Here is a 27,050-nt window from a genome sequence, read left to right on the forward strand (position 1 = left end):
TTCCTATTTAATGCTAAACTTATTCTGTAGACCCAAATATTTCTAAGAAGAGCCTCGCATGGAGGCACCTGGAATATTCTGTTACAAATATCTGTTCTGTCTACACAGCTTCTCCACCTTAAGTGGTTTAACTCGTCCTTTGCAGGGAGTGGAGAAAGGATATCTCAGAAGGTCAAAGGATTAACATTTTCCCACAAAGTCTTTGATGGAAAGTCTAAGACCAGGAGAAGAGGAGTAATAACATGACCTATTATTCTGTAATTTGCAAGTTCATGAAGGGCTTCCATATATAAATTTCGTGTGTGTGTGTGTGTGTGTGTGTGTGTGTGTGTGTGTGTGTTAAACCCTGTGAGGTAACTATAACAGGTATTATTTTCCCTACTTTTTAAATTAAGGAAAGAAAGTCTAAGTCATAGGCTAAGTCATTTTCCCATTGTCACCTAGTAAAGTGGACCCTTCACTCAGGTATTAGGATCTGAAGTTCTTTGCTTTGTTCACTTTGTTTTCCTCAAATACCTTCTCCTTGAGCCTGGAGACTATATCTTTCAGTCTTTTTACTTAAATTTCTTTAAGTGGCTGCTGGGGGTCAGTGCAAAGATCAAGGTGGTAACAATGGAACAGGTGTGGCTGATGGAAGGCTGAGATGACCTCAGCAGCAGAACAGGATGAACAGGCTTTCACACTGTTTATTCATTTGTCCCCTGGCAAAACACTCCTTTTGGTGAGCCGCCTTGACTGTTCCCCTGGGTGTTTGCCTGCCCATTGACATTCTTCCCCATATTTCCTTGCTGCTGCTCTCTTCTATGTCCCACTGCTGCTGCTGCTGGATACCATGTTTGGCACAGTGAATTCTAGAGCAAGTGATTTTTCACCCTTCTGTTGAAAAAGGAAGTCAGGGTTAAAACACCGTAATTATATGGCGGTCAAGTGCAAGAGAGGAGTGACTGCAGACCTTTTATTCCTGAATTTATACTAAATCATGAGCATTTGTGCATGTCTTTTAAATATCATTTGCAGACTCTTTTCATGATTCTGCACATTCTATCGCATAAATTTAGCAACATTTATTTCAGTGTTCTATTTTGGGTATTTAGGTTATTTTCTAGTTTTTGCTGTGATGAATATTATAGAAAAAATTAACTCCTTGGAGAAAAAATCTGTTAACTATTTGAAGAGATACAAGTCTGGTTTAAATGGTTTGCCCTAGTCATTGATTCATCAGTACATTGTAAGTTATTTATAACCAGATAAATACATGATTAGTTTTCTGAAGTAATATAATAGTGATACTAGTTTTATTTTCAGATGGAAAAAATGAGTAAAGATGGTCAATAACAGGGATAGATTTCACAATTACATCATCAGTATTCTGACCCTAGAATTTTACTTTTGGCTCATGCTTTTATGAAAGGTTGGTGCAACAGCAATATTTTTAATGCAGTAAGTTGATACATAAGTGTATAAATTTGAAAAATCTAAACCAAGTTGTAAATAATCACCACTTTGTAAGAGTCGTTGCTTCAGTGGCTGGCTTATGTATTTTTGGTGGAATGTACCCCTCAAACATTTGAACTTGACTTTTTTTTTTGTCATGCATGTAGAAAAGGTTTACCAATTATGAGCAAATTAGTAGAAGTTGAAGAACCAATTTTGGATTACTTAGAGGTTTATTTCCTGGAACTACTGCCTTCAATTTCTTGTGCGGAGCGTAGAGAGGAATAGGGGGAGGCATTAGAGGTTTCCATAAAGCTATCAGTCCCTCTCCTATCAGTCAGACTCACATCTTCACCCACTGCCCAACATCCAGACACAACAGGCAGTGAGCAGACCAACTTTGTTCCTGGTGTTCTCCCTCTTCTCTCTGGGTTTCTTTTTTCTATTCAGTTTCTTCTCTGGGTTTCTTTTTTCTATTCAGTTTCTTCTCTGGGTTTCTTTTTTCTATTCAATTTCTTCTCTGGGTTTCTTTTTTCTATTCAATTTCTTCTCTGGGTTTCTTTTTTCTATTCAATTTCTTCTCTGGGTTTCTTTTTTCTGTTCAATTTCTTCTCTGGGCTTCTTTTTTTCTATTTAATTTCTTCTTTCCCCAGGGGACCAGTGCCTTTTTTCCTACTCCAACCTCCTTAACATGGCATCCACCAAGGCCCATATTTTTTAGAAGGTCTCATTGTCTTTGGGATAATGTCTTTGAGACAATGTGTCTCACTGTCTTTGGGAAGCAAGTTATCTTTGCTGTCCCGAGTCAGCAGGAAGTCACCTGACTTTCCCAAATTTGCCATTATCTTTTCCGGGTGCGTTTGCTTTTAAGCGTGGTCCTAGAAAGGTCACTGCCTTAAGCTTACTTTGATTGTGTGGCTAGCTCAGTGCAAGGGTCACAGCGTTCTGTTCTAGTTTTGGGCAAACTTTGATGGAGGGGACCACTAGGTAAAAATGGAATTAGGGACTCATATTTTTTTTTTTAAAGGAGGGGGCCTTTAGTGTTAGAAAATAGTGTTTTTTCTTTTCCTAATCTATGGTGGCTGAAATGTGTGAGCATAGGGAAATCTGACTTGAATAAACTCTTAAGATGAAGTCATACATAATTAATTGCCTGTCTCTGCATTCTTTCCAAAGTGATGGCTCTTAGTATTCACACTTGTGATAACTTATGTTTCTTGAGTACAAGAGCCTCAGGACAGCCAATTAAGGAAGAAGAGGCAGTGGTGGTTCTGTTATGTAACCTTTCTGCTACTGTAATGGAATGGGTAATTGTCTTTTTTTTTTCTTAACTTCCAGTGCTTGAAACAGTACATGCAGCTGGCAATCCGAGAAGGTTGTGGGTCTCCCATCACTTGCCCTGACATGGTGTGCCTAAACCACGGGACCCTGCAGGAAGCTGAGGTATGAATGACTGCCATTATCTTCCCCTCTTTCCTATTTACGTTATTTATTAGGATCTTGAGTCCTTACGTATTTCCCTACCAGGGAGTCTAGCAAGAAAATACAGAGGTTAACTTTTTAAAGGGGCACTTTATTGCAGCATACCTTTGGACTTTTTATACAAACTGTTAAGGCTGTCATTTATCTCAGTTCTATTTACATATACCATCTTGAGTGTTAAAGAAGTAGAGAATAGGCAAAAGTACCAGAAATCAAATTTACCAAATGTGAAGTTAGGAGGCTGATATGGTTTGGCTCTGTGTCCCCACCTAAATCTCACCTTGAATTGTAATAATCCCCACATGTGAAGGGTGGGACCAGGTGGAGATAATTGAATCATGGGGGCGGTTCCTCCATGTTGTTCTTGTGATAGTGAGTTCTCGTGAGAATTGATGGTTTTATAAGAGGCTTCCCTGCCCTTTGCTCAGCACTACTCCTTGCTGTGGCTGTGTGAAGACGTGTTTGCTTTCCCTTCTACCATGACTGTAAGTTTTCTGAGACCTTCCCAGGTCTGCAGACCTGTGAGTCAATTAAATACCCAGTCTTGGGTATTTCTTCATAGCAGTGTGAGAATGGACTCATACAGAGGCTGAATAGTGAATGGTCTTGTAAATTGTAATACCCTAAAGATAAATAGACCATGGATTAGCTGCAGTTATGGAAAATATAAACTATTGTGATTCCACAATGATAGCCTGAGTTGAACCATTTCCAAAGAGCAGAGACCTTTCAATTGATCTGTAGCAGGCATCTGAAATGTCTTTTTCTTTTTTTCATTTTTGAGTGAGTGCTCTCATTTTCTTTTTTTTTTTTTTTTTTTTTTTTTGGAGTCGGAGTCTTGCTCTGTCACCCAGGCTGGAGTGCAGTGGCGCAATCTCGGCTCACTGCAAGCTCCACCTCCCCGGTTCACGCCATTCTCCTGCCTCAGCCTCTCCGAGTAGCTGGGACTACAGGCGCCCGCCACCACGCCCGGCTAATTTTTTTTTGTATTTTTTAGTAGAGACGGGGTTTCACTGTGGTCTCGATCTCCTGACCTCGTGATCCGCCCCCCTCGGCCTCCCAAAGTGCTGGGATTACAAGCGTGAGCCACCGCGCCCGGCCAGAGTGCTCTCATTTTCTTAAGACACTGATTTATCTCCTTGTTTGTTCAATCACCAGTTATTGGCTTGCCTTTAAATCTTCAGACTTTGCTCACTTTAAATTAGAATGTAATGGACTCTTGTTTATTCTTAGGGTGTTTGTAAGCCTCTGAATGACATCCCAAGAAACAGATGCAATCAGTTGTTCATTTAGCAAACACAGAACACCTGCTTTGCACCAGGCACCACCACCCCCCAGTTGTTTTCATTGCCAGTATACTATCTCATCCTCTCAACAGACCTCATGAAATTGGGTGTTGCTTTCAGATAGGGAAACTGAGGCCCAGAAGGTTTAAGTAACTTACCCAAAACTGCATATCTAGAAAGTAGAAGAGATAGGATTCTAATCCATTACTTTCTGACTGCCATAATTATGTGGCTTTGAGTAGAATTAGGTGGGCTAGGTGCTGTGGCTCACACCTGTAATCCTGGCACTTTGGGAGGCCAAGGCAGAAGGATTGCTTGAGTTCAGGAGTTTGAGACCAACGTGGGCAATATAGCAAGACCCCCGTATCTACAAAAATAAAAATTAGAAAATTAGCCAGGCATAGTGGTGCATGCCTATAGTCCCAGCTACTCTGGAGGCTGAGGTGAGAGGATTGCTTGAGCCCTGAAGGTCAAGGCTCCAGTGAGCCTTGATCACATCACTGCACTCCAGCCTGGGCTGGAGTGAGATTTCATCTCTTAAAAAAAATGGGAGTGAGGGCATAGAACTAGGTAGGTAGATAGAATGTATGATAAAGGACTTAATAATTGGAAGCTTAATAATTGGAAGCTCAATAATTGTGTGTGTATGCAGACACACATGTAGATTGTGTGTGTATAGATATATGTACTGTACATGCTTTGTTTATGAATATATATGCTTTTACATATATATCCTTTGTAAGTGAAGCAGTCAGAAAGTATAGACAGTTTTTAACAATTTGTGTCTGGGCATCCTGTGTTCAATTTATTGATTAGTAGCTGAGTGGTACAAGTGAGATATACACGTTTTTTAGGGGAATATAAAAGGAATATCTGTTGAGAAGTGATTTAAGAAAATCATGGAATAACTTCTTTGGTAAAAAGTTAATATCGAGTATGTAAACCCTGTGGAGAGATATATTATTGACTTTTATAGGGTAAAAGGAGCTATAGTGGGGAGAAATTGGACTAGTTACTAAGAATATTGTTGATCTGTGTCACTTCAGAATTGTTTTTAAAATGAGTCTTGGTTTTTTGGGTGTATCTTTCTATGCATAATCCTTCCAGGAAAGACGCTTCCTTTTTGACTTGCTTCTCAGGTGTCTGATGGGTCAGCAAGTACTTAATAAAGACCACAGTGTGTGCCTGGCCCCATTCCAGGCTGGGCTGGAGAGGAGAATAAGAAAGGCCCACTAGTGCTCTTATGGAGCTTCTGGTCCAGCAGAGAGACAGTCAACTTATAACGAGTCAGATAATTATAAAAGTGAAATGCAAGAAATGGGGCAGGCAACAGGAGATGTGTCTGCTGTGAAATCTTGGTGAATTCATGCATATAAAATCTATTAAACATAAATGAAGTGAATAGCTTGGTGAAATTTCAAAAAAAGTCCACGACATTTATCAGATTCCTGTGTTCTAGACCTGTGCTGACTAATCCAGTAGCCACTAGCCACATGTGGCTATTTAAACCTAAATTGATTTAAATGAAATTAAAAATGTAGTTCAATCATGCTAGTCAGTAATTGCTGAGTGTTCAGCAGTCACATGTGGCTAATGGTTACCAGACTGGACAGCACAGAATAAAATATTTCCATCAGTGCAGAAAGTTCAAATGCATAGTGTTTTAGAATTTTCAGTAAATGGTAGCCACTAGGCACTGACATTTTGAGTATCTAATGTAAGGGGCCAGTGTGCCCAGATAAGTGGATCAGGACGGGCTGTAGTGTCTGTCTCGCAGTTATCTAGAGCAGAGCTTAAGTAGTCTTCTCATTTTCTTTTTTTTCTTGCTTTCTCTCTCTCTCTCTTTTTTTTGTTTTTTTTAAGACCTGGTTTTCCTCTGTTGCCTATGCTGGAGTACAGTGGTGCAATCACAGCTCAACTTCTCAGGCTCAAGTGATCCTCCCACCTCAGCCTCCCAAGTAGCTGGGACTACAGGTGTGCACCACCACGCCTGGCTAATTTTTAATTTTTAATTTTTTTTTTTTTTAAAGAGACAGGGTCTCTTTATGTTTTCCAGGCTGGGCTCAAGCAATCCTACTGCCTCAGCCTCCCAAAGTTCTGGGATTACAGGTGTGAACCACCAGATCTGGCTTCATTTTCTTTGAATAGACAGTTTCTCTTTTTATTTCCCCCCTCCTTTGTTCTCCTTATCCTTTCCCTACTCTATACCTTCTCTGTCCTTCTGGTTCTCTTTATCCAGTTTTACTATAAAAGCAATTTTACTTTTAGGCATTAAAACCAGACAAACCCATAATGAGTCTTAAAAATTACAAAAGGAGGCCAGGCGCGGTGGCTCATGTGTAATCCCAGCACTTTGGGAGGCCGAGGTGGGTGGATCAGGAGGTCAGGAGATCGAGACCATCCTGGCTAACATGGTGAAACCCCATTTCTACTAAAAATACAAAGAAATTAGGCATAGTGGTGGGCGCCTGTAATCCCAGCGGGGATTACGCAGCCTAACACGGGAGGTGGAGATTGCAGACAGCCAAGATTGCACTACTGCACTCCAGCCTGGGCGACAGAGTGAGACTCCATCTCAGAAAAAACAAACACAAAAACAAAACAAAAAAAATCAAATGTTCTCTATCAACTCGCTACTGTCTTTTTCAGTGATAAAAATATCTGGTAGTGGTGATTGATAATCATTTTGAGTTGAGAATGGTATAGAAGATTATATTGGAGATATGGGTAGCTGCATCAGTTTACATAGGCCTCCTCCTTTGAAAGTAAATACCACACACATGAATTGGACTGTACCACCTTCATTTCTAACTTGCTTTAGATCAAGCTTTTATTGCATGCAGTTGTAACATGTGGCTTATAATCTATGTATTATTGAGTATACCACAATGGGGTTCATTCACATATGCTTGACTAGGTTCTATCTCCATGACTACTACTTCCTTCTGCCTTTTAAAAAAAATGCTTAATTACACAGGTAACACATAAATATACTTTGCTTGTTAAAAATAATTCTGATTAAGCCTGGTTCCCTTTGTCTTGCTGCTATTTATATTACAACACGTGATTCTTCGTTCTTCATTGTCTTACCAAATGCATTTAAGTCTAATATTTCTTCATCTTCAAAGGATGGCAGGAATGTAAGCTCTTTCCTCTGAGTGCTTCCTTGTGCAGGTCTAGCTTACAGAATTGGCTGTGCTCCATGTACCTGCCTTCTTGATTTTTCCAAATTGGCCCAGCTGTGATTATGCCGCCTAACTTTTATCTATGAAGAGTTGCCTCCTTAGTGACACACTTAATGCCCAGTTCAAGTACAATTGAACCCCGGTGTCCATGGGTTCTGCATTTGGGGATTCAACTGCACATGGAAAATACTCAGAAAAAATATTTTTACTGAACACATACAGACTTTTCCTTGTCATTGTTCCCTAAACAATATAGTATAATGATTTACCTAGCGTTCGCATTGTATTAGGTATTATAAGTAATCTAAAAATGATTTGAACTATGCAGGAGAGAGGATGTGCATAAGTTATATTCTAATACTACCCCATTTTATATCAGAGACTTAAGCATCTGAAGATTTTGGTATCTGTGGGAGGTCCTGGAACAGGTGCCCTTCAGATACTGAGGGATGACTCTACTGTTCCCTTGTATAGGAAATGGTAGAAAATGGCAGCTTCCCTTTCAGTGTCATGGAAGCTGTTGAGAGATAGTGACTCAGGAGGACTTGTGGCTAGAGGTGAACACACTAGGAGCCAGGGAAAAGTGTAAAACTTTCCCCTATTGCATCATCTGGTACTTTTAGCTTTTGCTCTGCAGAGCTTTTCCAATGTACTTGATCTTGTAATGGTGTCCAACATGAAATTATGAAAGGCAGGACACAGATTGTTTATTCCAATAGCGTTACGTCAGGCAAAGCCCTTGCTTGAAGTTAGTAGCCCTGTTAAAAAAAGGTGATGTCTAATTTAAGCAGTTCCCATGTAGTGTTATTGAAGTAGCATCCATCACTTCCTGGGAAAGCCTGAACCATCTGTCTGGCCTGTGCAAATTTTGAGTGGTGAGTGCATATTCCTATTTGAATAGTACCTGCCATTACATGGCCTGAGAGTTTTAACTTCTTCCAATTGCTAGGTGTCGGTGGAGGGCAGGGAAGAGCTTCCCACTCACTAGTCTTCTTTCTAAGCCCTGAAGCAGTGAAATGACCAGCCTGCCTTTTACTGCTAGTGCCCCAGTGTGCACCAGAGAAAGGGTGGGTGCAGCTGAATGGAGGCTTCAGAATTTCTGTAGGAAGGGATTTAGGGCAGGGCATTCTGGAGACCTGGGGTGGAGGTATGGTGGAGGAGGGATCGAGTACTGGGAAATTTGAAGCTATGTTTGCAAAATAAATATAGTTTTTACTCAGATTGCATATTTATTTGGGTGGCTTTGGGAAAGTTGGCTACAGTGATAGGGAATCCAGGTGTTCTTCCCAAATCCTCTGCCTCCACCTGCCATCTCTTAACATTCTTCCTTCCCATTATCATGGTGGGAAGCTAGGGCAAAGGAAGGATGAGAATGCCCAGGCAAGAGGCCATATTCCTGTTACTGTGGTGTAAGGTTCTGAATGGGAAGGGATGAGTGTGTCTGTAATAACCTTTGGCTGCAATACGTGTTGGCTGGAGAAAAGTAAACCTTTGAGATGGTGGGGATAGAGGAATACGCCAAGCCAGAGTTAACGGATATTTTTGTGTTTCCTGGCTGAATTACATTTTAGAAAGTAGTTAAAACTTTGTTTTAAAATGTACTTAAAACTGTATAAGTGGGTAATAAGGTTTCTAAGATAATTCTTTAACTAATGGCACATAGAAAACTAAGCCACAATGGGTTGAATGTGTCACATGAGTGTGTGGATGTGTCCCTTTTACTTATGACTTAGTGGAGGGAGAAAAGGCAGGGGATGACATATGGAAAGATGATCTTGGTTAGATAATGTACAGAGACTTCTGTAGCACATGTGAAACAAAGAACAGTGAAAGCCGCCCTCTACAGTGGACTGTGAAGATCAGTGGCCCTGGAATTCCATTTCTTGCCTTCTGCCTCTCAGTGATGCCCACATACGGTTTCCTATCAGGATTTTTTATCTAGTATCAGGTGAGACACTTCAGCTTGTTAGTTTCACTCGGGCGAATGGGTGAATGTGCTGTTTTTCTCCTCTGTTAGGAGAGCAGCTCTCCTTCCCTGGGTTGTGAAAACATTTTTAGTTCCTGTGTTAATGTTATTACACGTTGATCCGCAAGGTGAGTGTTAATTCCCCTGCCCTGCATTTTGCAAGTCATAGCATCCCCCAAATTGCCCAAACCTTGACAGGTTGTAATGATCTACTTACTAGTGGTCAATTCCATCTCCAGATGTTCTGATATGTTTTATTATTTGTTCAGCCTGTTTGTTTAATTTTTAAAAGCAACCGTAGCAGAAGCATGATTTGAAGGACCAAACCTAAGGAAAGTCTGGGTGCCTTTTCCTTCTGTCTGGGCTTTCCAGACTCTGAGGGGTAGCATTTCTCTAAAGCCTATCCCCAATTTCTGTTTCATTTTTTTGAGTCTTTTTTTCTTTAGTAAAAAGCAATATACATTGTATTTATTAACATTTCTTATGGGAACACACACTACTTTTGGCATAAATACTTCTGTGGTGAGCAGGCTTCACTTTCTGCCTCCCTTTTTTTGCTGTTTTTTTCTGAGAGGGGGTAAGGTCAGTGTTAGTGTAGATGGTGATGCTTGTTTAAATATGATCGTGGTTAATACTGATTAACAGGTGTGCCTCACTTTTCATTTCTTCCTGGTTGTGGATGTTAGAGAGATTAATTCACAATTATGTGTAACTGTTACAGCACTCCCGTGTGTAGGTGTGGTCTGGCTTCCCTGGATATATTCTCTGCTAGGGATGAAATGGAAAAGCAAAGACATTCAGCTGAGTAGGAACTGAGTTGTTTTTTTTTTTTAATTTATTTTTTTTATTTTTTTTATTTTTTATTTTTTAAGACAGTCTTGCTCTGTCACCCAGGCTGGAGTGCAGTGGTGTGATCTCGGCTCACTGCAAGCTCCGCCTCCCGGGTTCATGCCATTCTCCTGCCTCAGCCTCCCGAGTAGCTGGGACTACAGGTGCCTGCTACCACACCCAGCTAATTTTTTGTATTTTTAGTAGAGATGGGGTTTCACCTGTCGATCTCCTGACCTCTTGATCCACCTGCCTCGGCCTCCCAAAGTGCTGGGATTACAGGCGTTAGCCACCTTGCCTGGCCAGAACTGAGTATTTAATAAGGATCATAAGGTTCATTTTTATCAGAAATGAAACAAAACAAAATAGTGATTTTGGGCAGTTAGTAGCTTTTGTTGTCGTTATTCTGATATTATTGCTCTTATTCTATTAACATGAAACTGAATTTATCTTTGAATTAAAGTTTGGGGTTTTTTCCCCCCTTTGGAAAGAGTTTCTAGAATGATCATGAGGAGCAAAAGTTGTCTTTTGTGCTTAGATAGGAGAGAGAAATTTCTGTTTAACAATAAATAAATTAGCACAGCTTTCAAAGGAGAAGTAGCAAAAATTAACTTTAAAGACCGTTAAGTAGTTGATCTGAAGGTAGTGGTCTCTTGATAGCTGAGAATATACCTAGAGAGCTTTGCTTTTACTGCTTGAATGTGGATTTGGTTAGTAGTGAATTAGAAGCCACTGAATAAAATAAATGTCTGCAGTCTATGCTGACTGAAATTTAAAAAATGAATAGAGAAGGGACAGCTTTTTCTTACAGTGGAATTTTAATCACCAAGTACAAAATGAATGATGAAAGTAGAAAAATCACTAAGCAAATATTACAGTAATAATTATTTTTGGCAAGAATTGTCAGTGGATACAAAAACTGGTGGGCAAAGTTTGATTAGAAACAGGATTTTGCATAGTTTCAAAATATCTCCCTACAAGATACTTGCTAATTCCAAATGATAAAGAAGCTGGCAGATACCACCTTAACCACATTAAAAAGTTAACATCATCAATAATGAGACATGTTGTCCTCATGTAACTCCTGATGGCCCCAAGGACACATCTGTGATATTCTTGCCAAAAATGCATAACCTCAATCCAATCATGAGAAAGCATCAAACAAATCCAAATTAGGGGAACACTGTACAAATAACTGGCCTGGACTCTTCAAACTCATCAAAGTCACGAAAGGCAAAGATAAATTGAAGAACTGTCCCAGATTGGAAGGTCAAGGAGATACCACAACTAGGTACAAGTTGGTAACCTGGATTGGATCTTAGACTGAAAAAAAAAAAACCTTAGTGGAACAGTTAGTGAGATTTGAATAAGGCCCGAAGATGCTTTAATTCTATTGTATCGAAATACAAATTTCATTATTTCAATACTATGATTATCATTAGGGGAAGTTGGAATGACATTTAGGAACTAAATTTAGAAAGTGTTATTAGGGGAAGTTGGGGGAATGGCATTTGGTAACTCTATACAAGTTTAGCAACTTTTTATATAATGGTCTGGTGTGATTTTGAATGATTTGGAAATTCTCAGTTGGCAGAAAGAAGATAAATGCATACCACAAGATACCTCTTCATAATCTCTTTTATTCTCTAGGGTTGTCAGGTGTAGCAGTCAATTTTACAGTACTTGTGAATATCCTCAAAAAATTGGTTGTAGCCCTTTTACCTGCAGCCTGATTTAGTCTTCTAACAATCATCCTAACACAAGTATTAATATTTCAGTTTTACAGTTGTAAAAATGGAGGTCTTGAGCAATAGTGACTTAGCTCCAAATGATAATGGAACCAGGAATTTAACCTTTTGTATCATTTGTTGTTTTTATTTTTTGTACAGCTCTCATCTAAAGCCAAAAGTATAATAGAAATATTTCAGAAAATTAGTTCTAATCTGCAAAATCCAACAGACAAGATCAAGGGGTAGATCTTTTGTAAATCTTATGTTTATTGCTTTCTAAGTAATTTCAGCCCCTTGATTGTAGCTTCTGTATGTCCTGTATCATTGTATGTCAGGCTTCCAGACCAAAGCTTTATTCATGGTAAGCTGTCAACAGATATTTAGAAAAAATGTAACTGGGTGCAGCTGGCTCATGTCTGTAATCCCAGCACTTTGGGAAGCCAAGACAGGAAGATCACTGGAAGCTGGGGATTTGAGACCAGCCTGGGCAACATAGCGATACCCCATCTCTACAGAAAATTAAGAAATTAGCCAATTATAATGGTGCATGCCTGTAGTCTCAGCTACTTGAGAGGCTGAGGAGGGAGGATTGCTTGAGCCCGGGAGTTTAAGGCTACCGTGAGCTATGATTGTACCACTGCAATCCAGCCTGGGTTGACAAAGTGAGACCTCATCTCTTAAACAATAATACAAAAGATGCAAGTCTAAATGAGGGGAACTGGGGAAGAGAATGGTGCATTCTATGGGTGTCGTCATTCCAAAAGGACCAAATAGAATGAGAAGCAAAGTAATTAACTTCTTGTAATCACAACTTTCAATTAAAAAATTGATTTACCTTAGTAAGTCTTAGTTCCATACAAACCTTTGACTTAAAGGAGATATCCAAAGTAGCATAAAGGACAAAAAAATTAGAAATCTATGACTTCCCTATTGGTAGTAGTATGTACTCCAATGAAATTTATTTTTCTAATTTAAAATTAAACATCCATCTCTACAGCTGTTTACTTTTTACTGCATTAATTTCTGTCATTTTTTCACATTAACATTTCATCTGTATCTAAAACATCTTCTGTTTGCCTTGTCTTCCATAAACTGTATTTGACTTTTATATAAATTGCTCATCATTGAAAAAAATCAGAATTTTTAGGGGTTGACTTTGAAGGATTTAAAAGGAGGTCATCAGTCCACAAACTATTTTAGATGAAGGTGAGTGGGGTACAAGACTGTCTTCTAGAATCAAAGAGGGTGGGTGGTTAAAAAAAGATTCATAGAATATTATTGAGGTCTCTTGGGCCCAGATGGTATCACCCCCCAAGTCATGTTGGTCCAGAAGCTGATGTAGCATTTGTTTGTCCTCCACCCATGATGAATTAGCAACAAAGTCAGGAACTGAACTCTGGTTCCTAAATGCCTACTATCACTTCATTTGCTTGTACCTTCTGTCTCCAACTCTGAATTTTATTTGAGACACCTTTGTCTTTCAGGAAAGATGTCTGGGTAGCATTATAACAGATGAATAAAGCTGACCTTCAATGTAATAAAAGTCCAACCACACTGTTGAAAGAACTATGGTAAAATACATATAACATGATATTGGGCATAATTTTTTTTTGTAAAGATTGCTAAGGAGCTTTAATTTAAGGTACCACATGAAAATGCAACATTTTCTCCCCAACTGGAGAAAGAAAATTTGGATAAAAATATTTTTATAATTAAAGTTATGTTTTACCACACTTTATTTGTAATGAGGAAGACCAAACTTGTTTTGTGGTCCTTAATACATTTTAGCTAACTTAGATTCATTTGCGAAATAAACAACTTGAGATTATTTATAAGGGAAAGGATTAGATTTGGAATGCATTATAAAAGGTATAATATTTGTTAAATACAATTTTAGCTACATCATTTTCTTACTCCAGTTTTCTCAAAGCAGATGTCCTTTCCTTAGTTGCAAGAACGTCAATGTAGGTGTATTTTGTGCCGAAAAAAGGTGACAGTTTAGAGTTGAATTGTCAGGGCTAAAACTCTGTCCTGTATCAACTTACTGGATGTCTGGAAGGCTAATATCAAATCCTTTGATTTTCTCATATATAAATCTTTAAGCTATGTCAATATATTTACATTTGACATCAATGGAATTAAAATGTTTAGAATGCTGGTTTAAGAGCAGTTAGCTTTTCCTGCATCTGCCTTTAAAAATGACTAATTTGAAATGTCATTCAGTTAAGTATGAATTGTTGTTGTTTACTAGTAAACCTTTGGTTTATGTTGCCATCTGAAATGGAAATAGGAGTCCAGTTGCAAGAAATATTTTAGGCATTTCTTTTCTACCAGAGTCTGGGATGTCAATGTCCCATAACCGAGGGCTCCAGGAAGTGACTCTTGTCAGAAGAAATGATTTTTATATTGTTTAAAAGGTACTCTTTCCTAGGTGACAGATGACATTTGAATAATTCCTGAGATGCTGTCTACCTGACTTTAGTTTTTCAGGATTCCAAAGCTGGAACTATAATTTCAAAAAATTCTTAAATGACGATATAGAGAAAGGAAGCATATTTAATATATGAATATGAATAATTTTAGAAGTCCCTGTAATAAAATTTTGTTGTCTGGTCTTGGTAGCCACTGACTGAAGGATAGAAGGTGATCAATGAGTTTTGTAACTGCTCCCTTGAGCAGTGATTCTCAGCTGTGGTGGTGGAGTGGGGATGACTTGAAAATTGTTGCATGTGTTTTACTACATGAACAGCGTGGAGAAAAAGGTTTGCAAACATTTGGTGTAGAGAAAGTATAATAAGCAAAGCCAGAAAGAGAAATTCAAAGGCTGGTAACTCAGGGCCCTATGATGACCGAAGTCTCAACCTTTTATGTCTCTGGTTTCAGATTGCCTGTTTGGTACCTGTGGACCAGTTTCAGCTTTATCAGAGGTTAAAATTTGAAAGAGGTATGAACTCTTCTTTTTTTCCTGATGATGAATGTGGTTTTACATGTGTCATTTTTACACTAACCCGCATGGAAGATAAAGGCAGCTGTGGGCTGTCAACAAAGCCTCAAGGGTACTCCAAAAGGAGAATGCTGTAATTGCAACATAAAATTTCAAGCCTCTCAGCTACCACCAGAAAAAAATGCAGACTAGCAGGAAACAGAACTTTCCTTATGTTGTTTGTTTTGTATTTTTAATTTGGCTCATGTAAGAAAGGTTTTGCAAAATTTAGATGGCTTTATAATCACACTAATACAAAAGAAAGTGACCCTCAAAATGGGTTTTACCACTAATCTTCGATTCTTGAAGATCACTTCGAAACATTACCAGCCCAAACGTTTTTACTGCTCCTCAGAATACTCAACATCTGTTTTTTTGATACTACTTTTGTAATCATGGTAATAACTGAGTGTGGATATGTATCATTCTTGTGCAATTTACAATGTATTGGACTGATTTTCTTTCTGACTTTGGGCTTGGGGTAACTTATATAGCTTTTCTATTTAGCTATAAGAATTATATTTTTACTTCATCTGGCTTTTGACAGGTCTTTTTTAGGAGGCCTTTCCCTCTTGTCATACCCTAATCTATTTTTGAGGTCAATGGACTATTTCTTAGTATCTCAGAAGTAGGAAAAAAATTGTTTCTCCCAGAACTTATTGGACTGGTATAGTCTCATTGAGTATATTAAACTTGAATCTAGCATGAACATAACGTTTTCTGATTGCTAACTTTTAAATATGGATTCATAAAGTCTAAAGGTGAGAGTGGGGGGGGGAAATGAATATTTGTCATGTGCCAATAAGTTTGGTCAGTACAATTATCTTTATCTCATTTAATTTTTACAACTACCTTGAAAAATAATTCTTACAGGAAAAAAAGAAAAAAACATACAGAGCATGAAGAGGGGTAGAGTAGGAATGCTGTTGGGGATACATAGGTTGTTAATAGCAACCTTCGATCTAGAGCTGGCTTGGTCTTACAGGAGAAGAACGCTGACTTTGTTTTTGTGTTTTTTTGTTTTGTTTTGTTTTTAAATCCAGCAGCCAAAACCAGATTCATCTCATGGGTGGATTACTTGACTCATAAGGCTGATGTATTAAGCTAAATTTACCAAAAAAAAAAAAATCTTGGACTAGGTTATTTGAATTCCAAATGGTGGGTCCGTTTTTGCTCTATATCCAGATGTGAAGTGGGAAATAGTTTATAATGTTGAACATGGAATCAGAACCAGAGAGTCAGAAGGATTTTTGGTTTAATGGATGATGACGTAATCTGATGCTTCTCTCCTGTGATAAGTTAATGATGGGGGTAGTTAATATTGACCCTCTCTAATCCATCCACATGGGCTGATTAGATTGAGCATTATAACACCAGATTTGATAGCTAAAGATAAGAGCATCAACCATCTGCCCTGCCATTTTCCCACTTTATCCCAATATCCTCCACTATAAAAATCAATTATAATTAGAACATGGACATTCCCAGTATTCACCCTGTGGATGCCTGGCTGGTAGCGAGTACCATGATTTGAGGGCTTTTACTTGGAGAAAGCCTAAAGAGTTAGGTTGGATTTTCAGGCTGCTGCTTAAATGGTGAGATGTGACCTATCAACCACATCAATCCTACTCAGTCACTGGGGCTCAGTCTATTTATAGTATTCTCATGCCTCCATCAGCACTTCTCCTCTCCCATGACTGCCTGTTACTTCCCTGGCTGACTTCACTGCCCCATATGTCAGCAACAGGCCTTATTCCTAATTGTTTACATTTTAGGTAACATATCTGTTAGCTCAAATGTCTTTTTGTAATTAGAATAGTCTAATATTACCAGGAATTACAACTTTCTGTGGGTTGTTTCTCACTGATGAATATAAAGTTTTGGTTTATTTTAAAATGGTAGCTAAGAGCCTGAGTGCAATTGCAGGCTCCACCACTGGTAAGCTATGTGACCATGGCAAGGTCCTTAATATTTCTGCATCTCAACTTCCTCATCTGTGAAATGGGGATAACAAGCATCTCTGTACCACAGGGTTGTGGTGAGGATTATGTGAATTAATACTTGTAAAGCACTTCCTGTGAGTGCTTCCTGTGTCTGAGTGTTCAACATTTTAACAGTTGGCAATAAAAATAACTTGAAAGTAGCACTTTTAAATTAAATTATTCTCAATGTTCTCCTCCTATACACTTTTTTCCCAATGAGGTAATCATACCGTTCTTCAGGAAATATCGTCATACTGAAATAGATATTATTGACTGTCTTGTTGTCAGTGGGATTAGAACACTTGAAGATAATTGGCAACATCCATCTTTATGTGGGGCAAGGTAGATGTGGAAAATCGTTGGCCAAGATTTCCACTCTTTCCCCAGATAGTGGTTGGCTTTTTGAGTTTTCAAGTAGTATTCAAACCTACTTGTGACTGGCTTATTCTTTCATTAGACGTGATAATATAGTCAGTCTTGCTACAATTAAGTTGGGCAGGCCTCTGAGCCAGTCTGTCTTTTTAGGTGGTGATGCATATTTCTGCTTTGCTTTGATACAGATTGATCAAATAGTTTTATTCACACATGGAATTTATTTTTTTTCTTACGAGTTCTAGGCAGATGCCCCACTGTGGATCCCATGCATTGACAATTCGTATTGTTATTCTTATTTTAGAGATGAAGAAACTGAAAGCAGCACAGATTGAGACTTGCCTGGGACCACATAGACTGTGGCTAAACTTCCTCATCTATGCAAATGTTAAAATTCTATACTTTTCTTTTTGTTATTAAACATATACCTAACATAAAAGTTGCCATTTAAACCATCTTTAGATGTACAATTCAGTGACATTAATTACATTCATACAGTTGTGCAGCCATCACCACTGCTTCTGAAGCTCTTTCATGATCCCAAATTCTGTAGCCATTAACCAATAAGTCCTTATCCCTCCTCCCTGCAACCCCTAGTAACCTCTAATCCACTTTCTCTTATTTGCCTATCCTAGATATTTCATATAAGTGGGACCATACAATATCTGTCCTTTTGTGTTTGTCTTATTTTACTTAATAAATGTTTTTCAAAGTTCCATTCCTATAGTAGCATGTATAAGAATTTCATTTTTTAAGGCTGAATAATCTATTGTATGTTTTTAACGTCATTTTGTTTATTCATCTGTTGATGGATATTTCAGTTGTTTCCACCTTTTGGCTACTGTAAGTAATGCTGCTGTGAACACTGGGGTATAATCTGAGTTTCTGCTTTCAGTACTTTTGGGTAAAGTAACTAGAAGTGGGATTACGGGATCATATGGTAATTTTACATTTAGTTTTTGAGGAACTGCCAAATTGTAAAACCCTATAATTTAAATGTAAATTTAATAGATATCTTACTGTAAAGTATTGCAGTGTATTAAATTTAGTGACCTTTTGATTTAACCCCCTCATTTTATGAAAAACGTAACAGGCCCAGAGACAATTTCCTCTTAGGTGATTTTTTTTTTTTTTTTTTTTTTTTTTTTTTGAGATGGAGTCTCATTCTGTTGCCCAGGCTGGATTGCAGTGGCACTTACTCGGCTCACTGCAACCTCCACCTCCACCTGGGTTCAAGCGATTCTCCTGCCTCAGCCTCCCGAGTAGATGGGATTACAGGTGCCTGCCACCACACTTGGCTAATTTCATATTTTAGTAGAGATGGGGTTTCGCCATGTTGGTCAGGCTGGTCTCGAAGTCCTAACCTCAAGTGACCCACCCACCTCGGCCTCCCAAAATGCTGGGATTATAGGCGTGAGCTATTGTGCCCGGCCTCTTATGTGATTTTGGAAGGCGATTTGTAATCGTGTTAATTGTTCATTACCATCCATTATAATTATTATTGGAAAGTAGACGTTTCAAATAAGAGTAAATTTAAGTTAATAAAGTGCTACATAATGGAATTGACATGATTGGGATACACTTTATCTAATTCCGTCTAAACTTTATCTAAATTACGTAAAATAGACTTCTGATCTACCTCAAACTCAAGACCTTCATCAGCTAGATGACTTTGAGACTATGTTGTGAATATATATTTGATGTGAAACCATTTGTAAGGGGACTTTGGGGTGCATTAAATACCCACTAATACTGTAAATGAGTTAAATGACTAACCAACTGAAAGAAAATACCGTTGGCTGGACTGTGAGACAGAATTGTGGAGATTGCTGCTGCTCTGGAAAAAGGTAGAATCAGAGTCGATGCAGTACTATTTCTTAATTATAAAAAATCATCCTTAGGTTTTTCCAATTCTTAGTGCCTGCCAAGTTCTTTTAGTCTTTAGCTTGTTGTTCAGTGTGTGAATTGTCCTCTGCTTTGTGTTACGTGTTTGCTTAGCTTGTCCTTTATGTCTTTAAGTCTGACGGAAAATATTTTGAATAGGATTGCACAAAAATCATCCTCCTGCTTACACGAAGCAAAGAAATACTATCTGATATTGGTTGGTTATTCCACCCACTTTCCACCCATCTGTGACTTTTCCTCTGGCTGCCACTATGTTTCTGGCTTTGTCTTTCTGCATCAGCTTTCCAATATTAACAAGGAAAAGGGAATGCTAAGTTTGACATGGGTTAATGATCACTGCTTTACTTTCCAGTGGTTCTCAAAGTACATGCCTGATTATTAATGCAAGAATTTTTCTTGCCTCTTGTTTCCAGAGTCTACTTTTTCAAAATAGTTTTTTTTTTTTTTTTGAAAATTGGGTTAAGATGATCCATCTCGAGTTCTTAAGCACTTTTCCTTTTTTTGTGACCCTGTTTGACTTTCTGTAACTGCAAGTTGCTTCCATTCCTTGCTAGGTTGATGTATCTGTTCTTGAATATTTATTTATATTATCATATAGCAGTTTAAGAACTCTTACAGATGGGTTGTGTCATATTGTTCTCCTTCATTTAAAAAAAAGTGAAATAGGAAGTTGTCTTTCTGTTGTTGTCTGTTAATATTACTGACTTCACTCCCATATTAAGTATGTGCTTATTTATGTATTGCATGTCTATCCTATGCCAGGTGCTGTTCCAATGCTTCTTCAAGCTGTGGTTCCATCTTTCTTTGAAAGCCCTTTTATTCTCAGCATTCTCCTCAAGCCTCCTTTCATTTCATGTCTTCACATTTATGATATTACTCTAGTTTCACCTTGCTCTTTTATTTGTCCTTGGTGAAATGTTTCCACCCCAGCTTTTGTATCTGATCATAAAGGTTTTATTCCATCAGAGCTCCCTATGTAGTTATGTAGTGTCTTTTAGTGTTTTTTTTCCCTCTTTGTAGACTGTGTGATGCTTAAGTACTTTATTGTCTGCTCAGTTTTATTTTTTTTAACACCTCCCATCTCTCATTAGTCTACTGAAACAGTTTTATTTATTACAGCTGATAATTAACTCAAGTGCATGGTGTTTCCCACAATAATAAAAGTTCGTGTGATGTCTTTTTGGCACAATGGTGGAGAATGGCAGAAAAACCACTCCTGCTAGGACAGAGAATATACAACAGAATCAAAAGCAAACTCAGCATATGTAATGCTGATGGTGCCAGTTGGAAAACCAAGGGTTTTAGATTGAGATTTTGAAAACTAAAAGCAATCATTAAGGTCAGATATGGTTTTTAGTTCTCATGGCAGTTTTAATTTCCCAGAATGTTTGTTTCCCAGTAATAGTCAGAATACAGAAGTAGAAAATAGTTTTAAATAGTATTTCTTGCCTTGCATAATTTACATGAACATGCAGAGTCTCAAGATCAAATAGCTGTGGGGCTTGGCTTCAGTAATCAATTCTACTTTTTGTAAGTAAATTGCAGTTTAAGTCTTTGAATTTGTCTATCTATGATGTAAATATGTCAGAGTTAACCACTTCTAAATCATGTATAGTAATATAAAATTTTGAAGGCACTATTATTTAGGGGCTGACTTACAGGTCCCTGGTTTCTCTTTTACTAGATTTCTGAACTTTTTCCCATCTCAAAGCTACGTGATGTTTTCATCACTGCTGATGCAGAAGTAATTAGTTGACTAGGCATCAGTTCACTCTCTTCCAACATTGGAATAGAAATTTGAAGGGAGGGCAACCGGACCTTAAACTTCTGGATAATTGTGCATTTTGTATATCTGTATTACAACTGTGTTTCCTAGGCCAAAAGCCAGGAGGTAGAATTGAATTTACAATAAAAGTAATAAAAGGTGTTGAAAAAAATATCCTGTGACTTCTGTGGGTGCTCTACTTTGTCTCAAGTTCCTTATAGGTCATTAGTGTGAGGAGAGAATGAGGAGAAGAACAGCTCTTCATGTGATAGCAATCTGACTTCCAGCTGCTGTCTACCAGTTTGTTCCTTTTAGCTTGGGTTCTGTGTAGTCCTGTTAGATGCCAGGGCTGCTGATGTCTGATGACTCTTCTGCATTTTTTTCTATTTCTACTAAACCTGGCCTCTAGGCCATGTGTATACTCTGTTGCATGAGGTATATAAGACAAAACTATTAATGGGATACTGGAATTATAATACATTTCCTTAAAAAACCCAGATCTTTTACCTTCCATTGGCTTTTCCTTGTATCTGCTCTTCTAGGAGCGGAGCTGAAGGGCATTGTGAAGTGTAGGTGACATGCTGTGCTCAGATATCTTTTCAGTGGAATCTGGCCAGAATTCTATGTCTGGATCCCTGTTTCTCTGGGGTAAGCACTTTTACAGAAGTGCCTTATTGCAAATATCTCTCTGGGTTGTTATTGCTGTTCTCTGGAAATACCTGAATGTAGGGCTGAACAATGTAGAACTTGGCTATATATGCTACCATTATCTTTTTTACTATGGGAAATTGATGTACTGATGCTATGTCTTATATTTCTGCTATGTCACTCCATTTATTTACACAAATGCAACATTCTAGGCATCTTGCTAGGTCAGTGATTGTCAGAGATGGGTGAATGGATCTTCCAGGGACATTTGGTGATGTCCAAAGACATTTTTGATTGTCGTGACTTGGGTAGGAAGCTACTGGCAGCTAGTGGGTAGAGGCCAGGGATGCTGCTAAATATCTAATGCATCATTCATAAAAGTTTTATTGGTTCTATTTTAGGGTGTGTGTGTGTGTGTGTGTGTGTGTGTGTGTTGTGTGTTTGTTGGCTCAACAAATATGTCAGGACATCTCCATGATGGTAAATTATCCAATCCAAATGTCAATAGTGCTGCTGTTGAGAAATCCTTTCCTAGCTGATGGGGAATACAGTGATCATCAGGACAAAATCCCTGCCCTAAAAGATCCTGTGTATGTGCATGTGTGTATGTGGGAGGTTAGATAATAAGTAATATTAGATGGTGGGGGTATATCCTTTTATATAAATAAGGGTAAGGGGAACGAGATAGATGGGGGAGGCTATTTTGGATAGGATTTTTGTGGAAGACCTCTTTGATGAGGTTATATCCGAAAAAGGACTTGATTTGATGTGAGCAAGCCATGTGGGTACTTATGGGAAGAGCATCATTTCAGGCAGAGGTAAAGGTAGTACAAAGCCCCTGAGGCAAGAACAAGCCTGGTTTCTGTTTGAGAAATGGCAAGGAGGCCCTTGTGATGGAGCTAAGTGAGCAGAGGGGAGAGTCATAGGAGGTAATTTGGAAGTGATAGTCAAGGGCCTGATCCCATAGATTATGAAGATGAAGTCTTAGTGTGATGAGAAGCCATTGGAGGGTTTGGATCAGGGGAATGTCGTGAAATGATTTCCATTTTAGAAGATTACTGTCGCTGCTGCAGAAGAGTGGATGGTAGTGGAATGACATGGCAGCAGGGAGATTTATTAGGAGGCTGTGGTAGTGATCCAGTCCAAGACAGTACAGTAGATTATATGCTAAAAGCAGAAGCATTGAAAATCCCCAGATTTGGAGTCTATTTTGAAGGTGGAACTGTCAGGATTTCCTGGTAGAGATACATCTGGATTATATGAGTCAGGATCAGTAGTATAAACTTTGGAATCATCAACATAGAGGTCAGGTTTAAAGCTGTGACATTGAATGAGCTCATGTAAGAATTAAACATAGATAAAGAAGCAGTTTCAGGACTGAGCCCTGGAACACTATAGGTTTTAGAGGTGGGGAAGAAGAGGTGGATCTGGCAAAGGAGACTGACCAATGATGGCCAGAAATATGAATCCAGAAGCTGGGTGAAGACAGTGTTTAAGGAGGAGAGAGTGTCCACTGGGTCCGAAGCTACTGACAGATGAGAAGAGATATGGTCTGAGAGTTGATAACAGAGGTCTTTGGTGATCTTGACAAGTGGGTTTTAGTGGAATGACAGAGAAGCGCCAGCTTGGAGAGGGTTCAGGGTACTATGAGAAGAAAAATGGGTGCAGTGAATATATTAACTCTTTCAAGGAGTGTTTTTTGTTTTGTTTTGTTTTGTTTTTTCTTGAAAGGAACTTATGATCCAGCAGAAAGGGATGATACAGGAGAGGGAGGGGGGAGGTAACTGCAGAAGCCAAATCCTTGAGAGTGTGAGGGGAACGGATTTCAGTACCAGATAGAGGGATTGGATTTACTTGGGGATATGTTTAGGTCGTCTTCTCTATCAGGAGAGAAGGTGGAGAGGTTACGGTCGTGGATGCAGGCAGGCTAGTAGATTGGTGTGCATGGGTTCTCTTCTAATTGCTTGTTTCCTAGGTGCAATAAGAAGGAGGGTCAGCAGCTGAGTGAGAAGAGAAAAGGGGTAATGCAGATTTGAAGCAAAACGAGGAGCTTTATGTAATATGAAAGTATAGTGAACCTAGGAATATTGAACGTGAAGTTTACAAAATACCTCCCAGGTTGCATCCATTCATAAATCATCCAGCAGATATTTACAGAGTACCAACTTTGTGCAAGTCACTGTTTTTCGAAGTATAGAACTGTGATCCAGAGTAATAAATGCATTTTTCTTTGAAAGCCAGCATGCACGTGTGCGCACACACACGCCCGAAGACAGAACCAGCAAAAGTTTCATGAAACTTATGTGAGACGCACCCTATTTTCTTTTCTAATCTATTTCATTTTTATGCTGGTCACAACCTATTAAACTGATACCTCAATCCCCATTGTTTGAAAAGCATCATGATAAAGAATACAGATTTGTTTGTCCCCTTTCAAAGAGTTTAAAGTCACACATTAAGGTTGAGGATTGGGGGAAATTTCACTAATTCTTGTGTAGAACCTGCTTCATGTCAGGCACCGTGTTAAGTGTCTTGTTTACAGTGTCTATTCAATCTTGAACATCTCTATAGGGAAGAAAGAAGTCTTGTGTTAGATGGTTTTTCTATAATGAGTAGAACCACACTTTCTCCTATGATAACCCTAGCTGGGTTCAGTGAAAACTAAAGATGACTTCCATTCTGGGTTTTTCTGCTTTTGTAAAATTTAACTGCTTTATTACATGTGAGAATCTCATTTACATTTGTATTATTTGTATAAAATGTGGAAATCTTTCAGATCAAAACTATCTGTAGATGAGTTGCTTATTCATGGTTCTAACCTATAGGTTTAAGTGCAATTTTTAAAAATGTGCAGCTGTCAGTAACTCTCAAAGGCAAGGCTTAGAATTGGCTGAGTGTCATCCAGTTCTCACAAATGCGTAATTATCTCAAAGGCTTTATCTCTACCAATTTTTTTCTTTAAAAATTATAAAGGCTTTAACATTTTTATTTCACAAAAATCAATAATACGTAGACAAGAGATAAATCTGGGAAATATACAAAAGTAAAGAATTAAAATCCCTTTATCTAAAGATCAGTTGAAGTTTGCTTTACCCTTAACATTTTTAGCTCTATTCATTTGTATTGCATGTATATTTACTAAAAACAAAGAGATTATCTTATGTGTTCATCTATTTAATGAATTTTTAAAAATTGACAGATAAAACTGTACGTATTTACTGTCTACACTGTGTTTTGAAGTATATATATACATTGTGGATATAACTAAAATTAACATATGCGTTATCTATCTTATATAGTCATTGTTTTTGTGATGAAAACATTTTACATCTACTTTCTTAGCATTTTTCAAGAATGTAATATATTAAGTATAGTCACGATGTTGTACAATAATCTCTAGCAATTCTAAGTTAGTAGTTACCCAGTTGAAAGAGCAAAAAATGTACTTTGAGCTCAGAGGTCCCTACTGTGAATCAAAAATAGAGAAAGTAGATGGAAAAACAAATTTCATAAGTATTCTTTGTGCCTTCAGACAGAGTTACCAATTTCCCTTTTCTTATCCAAAAATGCCATTTATGAATTTCTACAAATGATCTGTGTGTAGCTGTTTGACTGTAAGGGATAAGTTGACACTGTTCCAGTTTTGGTTTCTCCTCTTTTTGTGCTGTGCAAATTCTGCACTTTCCCAGACTTGTCTGTGCTGGATGCAGGTTTTATATTAATATATTGATATGTTTACTTCCAATTCATTACTTTCATGGCCTGTGTTTTTTTTAATTTATTTTTATTTTTTATTTATTTATTTTTTATTATTATACTTTAAGTTTTAGGGTACATGTGCACAATGTGCAGGTTTGTTACATATGTATCCATGTGCCATGTTGGTTTGCTGCACCCATTAACTCGTCATTTAGCATTAGGTATATCTCCTAATGCTGTCCCTCCCCACTCCCCCCACCCCACAACAGTCCCCAGAGTGTGATGTTCCCCTTCCTGTGTCCATGAGTTCTCATTGTTCAATTCCCACCTATGAGTGAGAACATGCGGTGTTTGGTTTTTTGTCCTTGCAATAGTTTACTGAGAATGATGTTTTCCAGTTTCATCCATGTCCCTACAAAGGACATGAACTCATCATTTTTTATGGCTGCATAGTATTCCATGGTGTATATGTGCCACATTTTCTTAATCCAGTCTATCGTTGTTGGACATTTGGGTTGGTTCCAAGTCTTTGCTATTGTGAATAGTGCCGCAATAAACATACGTGTGCACGTGTCTTTATAGCAGCATGATTTATAGTCCTTTGGGTATATACCCAGTAATGGGATGGCTGGGTCAAATAGTATTTCTAGTTCTAGATCCCTGAGGAATCGCCACACTGACTTCCACAATGGTTGAACTAGTTTACAGTCCCACCAACAGTGTAAAAGTATTCCTATTTCTCCACATCCTCTCCAGCACCTGTTGTTTCCTGACTTTTTAATGATGGCCATTCTAACTGATGTGAGATGGTATCTCACTGTGGTTTTGATTTGCATTTCTCTGATGTCATGGCCTGTGTTTAATAAGGTGTTGGTAAACAGTCTTTGGCGGGATAAGGGGAACAACTCTGATTTGTAGTGCTTGCCAGTTTTTTTTTTTTCTAGATGAAGTCTTGCTCTGTCGCCCAGGCTGGAGTGCAGTGGCAATATTTCAGCTCACTGCAATCTCCGCCTCCCGGGTTCAAGTGATTCTCCTGCCTCAGCCTCCCACGTAGCTGGGATTACAGGTGTGTCCCACCAGGCCTGGCTAATTTTGTATTTTTTAGTAGAGAAGGTGTTTTCACTATGTTGGCCAGGCTGGTCTCGAACTCCTGACCTCAGGTGATCCACCCACCTCAGCCTCCCAAAGTGCTAGGATTACAGTTGTGGGCCACCACACCCCGCTGAGTTTCTAAGGTGTAAATATTAATACTTCCACCATGGCTAATTTTAAGCTACCAAGGTAATGTCACTGAACTTGGAGTTGGAAAGAGATGCAGTTGGTTCTCATGAGCTGGCAAGATCCCACTTCGGGATGTGAATGCCAGTGCCCTTGTTCAGTGTTTTCTTTAAGGACAGAATCTTAATTCTAATATCCAGAAAAAGTCTGTTCTCTCTTCTACAGCTTCTAAATGCTGCCTGCAAAGTTGCTACCTCAGGGATTTTTTTAAAAAGAGCTCTTTATATGGTGCTTTATCTCTTTGTAATCTAATGTCATTGTGTTTTGTCTTAGCATGTGTTTCCTGCTTTGTTTTATGATTAGGAGGGACTAGTTTTACCCCATTTTTTAGAGTTGATTAAAGGGGAAACTATTTGGATAAAAAAAATAACAAACTTTCCATATATAACTATTAAATGTTTCTTACCTCTACCCCTAAGAGATCCTCATCAATATTTGTTGATAATTTCGTTTTTGTTATCTCATGGGATGCACTGTCATTTATTTGCATTGCTTGGTTTCCCTTTT

At 38.3% G+C, this 27,050-nt stretch overlaps 1 protein-coding gene across 1 annotated transcript in view; it reads left to right on the forward strand.

Moving 5' to 3' along the window:
* The window catches only part of RNF144B (ring finger protein 144B), an 82,092-nt gene that overhangs the window by 37,327 nt on the left and 17,715 nt on the right, over positions 1 to 27,050 (forward strand). Inside the window, exons 3-4 of the mRNA XM_003263552.3 lie at positions 2,773 to 2,877; positions 14,795 to 14,855. Of these exons, the coding sequence (XP_003263600.1) occupies positions 2,773 to 2,877; positions 14,795 to 14,855 (166 nt within the window). The remainder of the gene's footprint in view (positions 1 to 2,772; positions 2,878 to 14,794; positions 14,856 to 27,050) is intronic.

The sequence above is a fragment of the Nomascus leucogenys genome, chromosome 8 (assembly GCF_006542625.1).
Source record: "Nomascus leucogenys isolate Asia chromosome 8, Asia_NLE_v1, whole genome shotgun sequence".
Classification (NCBI taxonomy): domain Eukaryota; kingdom Metazoa; phylum Chordata; class Mammalia; order Primates; family Hylobatidae; genus Nomascus; species Nomascus leucogenys.